This window comes from Triplophysa rosa, linkage group LG5, assembly GCF_024868665.1.
Source record: "Triplophysa rosa linkage group LG5, Trosa_1v2, whole genome shotgun sequence".
NCBI lineage: Eukaryota > Metazoa > Chordata > Actinopteri > Cypriniformes > Nemacheilidae > Triplophysa > Triplophysa rosa.
This window is the reverse complement of record NC_079894.1, coordinates 9,733,915-9,739,914: the sequence shown is the minus strand read 5'-3', so window position 1 is coordinate 9,739,914 and position 6,000 is coordinate 9,733,915. Positions and strand designations below refer to the sequence as shown.

At 38.1% G+C, this 6,000-nt stretch overlaps 1 protein-coding gene across 1 annotated transcript in view; it reads right to left on the bottom strand.

Moving 5' to 3' along the window:
* Positions 1 to 1,855: 1,855 nt before the first annotated feature.
* The window catches only part of myh7 (myosin heavy chain 7), a 12,768-nt gene continuing 8,623 nt past the window's right edge, over positions 1,856 to 6,000 (bottom strand). Inside the window, exons 27-39 of the mRNA XM_057332993.1 lie at positions 5,855 to 5,981; positions 5,657 to 5,775; positions 5,373 to 5,569; positions 4,926 to 5,109; positions 4,682 to 4,847; positions 4,367 to 4,491; positions 3,580 to 3,888; positions 3,289 to 3,492; positions 2,905 to 3,201; positions 2,718 to 2,822; positions 2,519 to 2,614; positions 2,300 to 2,434; positions 1,856 to 2,116 (exon numbers count right to left, since the gene is read on the bottom strand). Coding sequence (XP_057188976.1) covers positions 2,096 to 2,116; positions 2,300 to 2,434; positions 2,519 to 2,614; positions 2,718 to 2,822; positions 2,905 to 3,201; positions 3,289 to 3,492; positions 3,580 to 3,888; positions 4,367 to 4,491; positions 4,682 to 4,847; positions 4,926 to 5,109; positions 5,373 to 5,569; positions 5,657 to 5,775; positions 5,855 to 5,981 — 2,085 coding nt within the window. The 3' untranslated portion in view covers positions 1,856 to 2,095. The remainder of the gene's footprint in view (positions 2,117 to 2,299; positions 2,435 to 2,518; positions 2,615 to 2,717; positions 2,823 to 2,904; positions 3,202 to 3,288; positions 3,493 to 3,579; positions 3,889 to 4,366; positions 4,492 to 4,681; positions 4,848 to 4,925; positions 5,110 to 5,372; positions 5,570 to 5,656; positions 5,776 to 5,854; positions 5,982 to 6,000) is intronic.

The following is a 6,000-nucleotide window of genomic DNA, read 5'->3' as shown; positions in this document are numbered from 1 at the left end:
ACAAAATCTGTTGTATTTAGTTTTTGGTCACTTACCACAGGCTGTTTGCAATGGCAAAATGGTTTTCATACACATTTGACCTCCATAAATGTATTTAGTTACATTCAGTTTATAGACCGTCTACGGTCTGTACATTTTGATCTAAACACTGGACATTGATTTACAAGGGGGCAAGTGGGTTTGGTAAATACTGAATGTTACCTTTTGGCCATCAGATCCACGAATTGCTGCAAAACCCTTGCCTTACTTCCTAATAAGCAACTTTCCCCTCAACACTTTACAGTACTGAAAGACTAAAAAAACATGCATTTTTTTCTGTTTTAAAAAGACAGAATAAAAAATCTGGAAACTTTGAAAAGACAGTGAACATAGAAATGAAATAAAAACACGTAGAAACAAGGCATAAGTAATGAAAACAAAAAATGGAGTTGGTCTGGACACCAAATGGCTCATCTTGCTTCAGATGAGCAGAATCATAAGGAGGCGGTGCTGGAGTTACTCCAGAGAGTCCTGGGACAGGTTCATCTTCTACAAAAGCTTCATTAGCTTTCCTTAGTCTCCAAAGGCCTTTTTAGAGGATTACAAAACAATATGCAATTACTGTTTCATATTGAATAAAAACATTGACATTGATTACGTTTTAACAATTAACATGGAATCAATCACCACATACAGAAATGAACAATTATACCAAATGACAGAGTAAGTTCTGGCATGAAACTCTAGATGGCGCAGTCCTAAAGTCTAAACCAATCTGACATAATAATTACTACACGGTGAAGCGATTGGTTCCCTCCGTATCAGCAGCCAATGAGCTTGCTGCTCTGCGTTTAAATATTGGCTAGTGTTTGTTGTAGCAGCGCGCGCATTTCAGAAACCCTCCTCCTTCCCCAGCTCCACAGATCTGCTACAAGGTGATCACATAGCTATGGGGGTTTATTCTTATATGTGCAGCAGCAGCATTCCTTATATGCACACAGCAGCATGCTGTGGATGTATTGGCAGTAGCAAGTCTCCGTACTTGCTCCGCCGCAGCAGCGTAGCAGATCTATTCCGCCAAGATCAAATACATTTATATGTAATGTACACTACCATGCCAAACCCTCCGAGAGTTGTCATGACAGAACTGTAAATAAATTCCTTATATCCGAAAAGATGACTAAAACAAATCTATAAAAATGTTCTAGTGAACTTTCATGGTTTACTTGATAGATAGATTTATTAAGGTATACCAATAATGACATTAGATGATGTGTTCTATTACTTATGAAGCCACAACTTACAATAGCTATTTGATAAAGAGTGTGTCCACATATGATTTAATACAGTTTGTTCTTGCTGATGTCTTTTTAAAAAGTAAAACTGACAGTGGACCTACCAATAGGGTTTAATCCTATATTGCACTTGATCCTCTTTAGGATCAGTCTCTTTAGCTCAGGGAACTCATTTTCCCCTTTCAGAAATAAATCTTCCTTTTTCTTCCACCTCTGCTCCCACTTGGGATTTGTATACTTTCACTGGAGTCTTCGCTGATAAAAACAAAAGCTTACCTTAAAGGGATACTCCACCAAAAATAAAACTTCTGTCATCATGTACTCACCCTCATATGTATACATTTCTTTGTTGTGTTGAACACACCTAAATATATTTGGGAAAATGTTTATAGTTCATGTTTATCTAAATCTATATAGGTTTGGAACAACTTGAGGGTGAGTATATGATGACCTTGATAGTAAAAATATTTTTTCAAAGTTTATGAATACTGTGACAGTTACACTGTTTTTTTATTTCACATTTATAAAGTCAGTGCCATTGTTAATATATTAAGCCATACATCTCTCTATACCCAAGGTTCCTTTAAAGGTTTATAGTACCATATAAACATTCTCCTTCTCAGCTAGCTATATTATAGTACTGTACTGTACTGTATGTTTTTTTTTTTCATTTTATTACATACATAATAACTCACACCACAAAAGTAATGTTATTCAACTTTATTCTCAACTTAATTTCCTCTTTGCAGAGGAAATGCTAGGTTGACTGAGTCGGTAACTAATTCACACCACAAGAAGGCTCACAGAAAGTCCATTGAGCTTTATTCTTCATCATGTCCCTTCTGTATGACAATAAGAAGAGGGAAAGAGAAAAAATATATATTGTGGAAAGTCATTCGATTTTAAAAGTTGTAAAGCAGTGCAAATATTTAAATGAGTACACACATTAAAAAGAGTACTACGTTCATTTAACCTCATTTGCATATTGAATAGAATAATTGCAAGGTTAATGAGACTGCACTGACCTTAGAACCAACATCCCGACTTTTGGCACGCAGTTTATTGACTTGAGATTCTGCAATGTCGGCTCTCTCTTCTGCTTCATCAAGCTCATGCTGGATTTTACGGAACTTGCTAAGGTTGGTGTTGGCTTGTTCCTCCTATAAAGCAGGATCAATAGTTCTCACAGTAAAGCTTGAATTTGGTTGTAATTTTAAGTCTCGGATATTTTGGCTAGTACTTACTGATTCCTCCGCAGCCCTCTTGTAGGCCTTGACCTTCAGTTGAAGTTTGTCAACTAGATCTTGTATACGAGCGAGATTCTTGCGGTCCTCCTCCGTCTTTTAAGAAAAATGATAACAGAGAGCAGTTCTTTGAGAACTTGGGCATATGATTGTGCTGTGTTATATCACCATTATTAATGGAATAAGATGTTATTTGTACCTGGTAGGTGAGTTCTTTAATACGTCGCTCATATTTACGAATTCCTTTCACTGCCTCACTGCTCTTCTTCTGTTCTAATTCAACTTCATTCTCCAGCTCCCTCACCTGTTTGCACGAAGTGGATGTTTTATTTACACACTGTCACTTTTGTCATATTCGGAAAACATTGCGTTTATAAAACGCTCACCCTCGCTTCTAGTTTCTGGACTTGTTTCTTGCCTCCTTTCATGGCAATCTGTTCTGCTTCATCCATGCGGTGTTGCAGGTCTTTAATAGTCTGCTCCATGTTTTTCTTCATACGTTCCAGGTGAGCACTTGTATCTTGCTCTTTCTTCAACTCTTCAGCCATCATGGCAGCATCGGTGATGGCCTTTTTGGCTTTTTCTTCAGCATTCCTGCATTCTTGCACGGCCTCTTCCACTTCTGTCTGAAGATGGGTCGTGTCTGCCTCCAGCTTCTTCTTCTGATTCAAGAGGCTTGTATTCTGGACAAAGCAAGATTTTTTCATTGAAGAACCGAATGAGCATATTGAATCTATTTAGAATGAGGTATGAGCACCTATTTTCTTTACCTGGGAGTGTAGTAGCTGCACTCTTTCGCTAGTATCCAGGAGCTCTTGTTCAGCAAGCTTACGGCCTCTCTCGGTTTGCTCAAGAGCTGCTCTCAGCTCCTCTAGTTCAGCTTGTAGAAGGTTGTTGCGTCTCTCTATGATCGCAATGTTCTCCTTTAGATCATCATTTGTTCTCAGAGAGTCATCAAGGTGAAGCTGAGCATCCTAAAATCAATTACGACAAACGTTTTAAGAACTCATCAATCAAATGCCTCATTCTTTGCTTTACTGGTTTTCTTGAGTGTATCTTACTTTCAAATGAGCTTGGACACTCTTGAGTTGTTTTTGAGCCTCTGCTGCTTGTCGATTTGCTTGGCTTAGCTGGATCTCCATCTCATTTAGATCTCCTTCCATCTTCTTTTTTATTCGAAGGGCCTCGTTCCTGCTTCGAGTTTCCGACTCCAAAGAGCTTTGCAGAGTGTCAATGGTCCTCTGAGAATTGCGTTTGCTCTGCTCCATCTCCTCATCCTTCTCAGCTAGTTTGCGTTCGATATCAGCCTTTATCTGGTTGAACTCCAGCTGAGCTCGCAAAATCTTACCCTCCTCGTGTTCCAGTGAGGCCTTTTTGACAGAAGATATATGTTTTATATATATTATTGACAGAATATGTTATTTTTGACTAAAATTATATGTAATTAAATTTGAGCTTAAAGGACATAATCACTGTCCTTCTAAAACCTCATATGTCAAAATTTTTCGGGAAATGAAAGTAACACTGTAGTTTTTAAATGATCACATACTGTGTTGTTGAAGTTGAGAAGAACTTTTTAATACTTTTATTGGTTAGATATTTGCGAAACCCAGTGACAAACATAAAGGGTGACTAATAATAATGATTTATGGCAAAAAAATTACAAAATATGGTGATATGATGTTTCAGAATGACAGCAGAGATATGCAGAAAATCCTAAGAATATTGGAACTTTACTGTCTTCAGACGAACAGTTATCTTGTTATTGTTATTATATTGTTTTAATTGTATTTATTTATCCATTCAGCGTTTTTAGGTGAGGGAATAGTGCTGTGTCTGAAAACTCACCTCTGCCTCTTCCAAAGCAGACTGAATCTCACTTTTCTCCTGCTCCAATTGCTTTCTTATTTTCTCCAGCTCATGAATGCTCTTTCCTCCCTCACCAAGTTGCTCGGTAAGATCAGAAATCTCCTCTAGAAGGAAAAGAATGTATTGCATTTGTAAAAACACGCTGGCATATTTCACCACATTTGGTTATCTCTGAAGTGCTTTAATTCTTCCACCACACTTAATGCACATATGACACTTTGTTTTATCAGTATACCCCTTCAAATCTTGCAGATGATCTCTGCAAATAAAAAAAATAGTGAAGGGATTATTGACCTTGTAGATTTTTATTCTCTCTCTTCATGGTCTCCAGGTGATCCAAAGATTCCTCATAGGAGTTCTTTAGCTTAAAAAGTTCAGTACTCAGACATCTGGCTTCCTTCTGGGAACTCTCAAGCTCAACCTGTGACTCTTCAAACTTCTGCTTCCACTCAGCCAGGACCTACAGTCATACAACATTTGTTTTCATTTCAGTACGTTTTTTTTAAATTAAGAACTCAAGAGGATCATATTTGGCTACCTTATCAAAGTTTCTTTGCTTCTTGTCTAATGCTGCCGCAGCTGTGTTTGATCTCTCCACATCCACCATTAAATCTTCAATTTCATTCTGGAGTCTGTGTTTGGTTTTTTCAAGAGACGAACATTTCGCATTCACTGCTTCAACAGCTTCTTCAGCCTCCTGCAGACGTTGAGCCAGTTTCTTCCTTGATTTGAAAACAAAACAATAAGAGAGAAAAATATTTGGGTGAACTACTAACCCTTACCCCAACTACCACAACCCAACTGAAAAGGTTGGTTTCTATTTTTACCTGTTGTTTAGGGAAGCTTGGCCAACTGACAGAAAAACTTTTTGTTCGTCTTACATTTTAAAAGAAACATAACACAAACAAAAAGCTTATCTGTCAGTAGAGAGATTAAACCTAAACGAAAAGTCCATGAACTTGTACAAATTGTACGAATATCTTACTTGGCTTCTTCCAGTTCTTCAGTCCTCTGGATGGCATCAGTTTCATACTTGGTTCTCCACTGAGCCACCTCAGAGTTAGCTTTGGACATGGACCGCTGTAGCTCGGCTTTGGCCTCCTGCTCCTCCTCATATTGCTCTCTGAGCAGATCCGTGTCATGACGGGCAGACTGAAGTGCATGGGCGAGGGCATTCTTTGCCTGGTGAAGGTAACGTTAGAATTTGTAAACCAACACATTACAAATGAAATTCATGAAAAATCTGATTTCTTCATATTTAGTTCTCACCTTTGTTTCCTCCTCCAGTTGCCTTTTAAGATCTTCAGTCTGCTGAGTGTAGGACATCTTGCTCCTGGTTAGCTGAGAGACGAGAGAGTCCTTCTCCTCCAGCTGCCTTGAAAGTTCACCTATAGAATCCAACATGTATTTTATTGCTGTTCGAATGGATCATAATGAAAAATCAGCTTTTTTATTTCACAATTTTACCATTTTCGGATTGTAGTTTAGATTTTTGCATTGTGAAGTCGTTGATACTGCGCTGGCCCTCTTCAAATTTGGTTCTGTATTCGTTCATTTGATCCTCCAAAGACCTGCAGGTCTTCTCCAGATTCACCTACAAAGGCAAATAATTA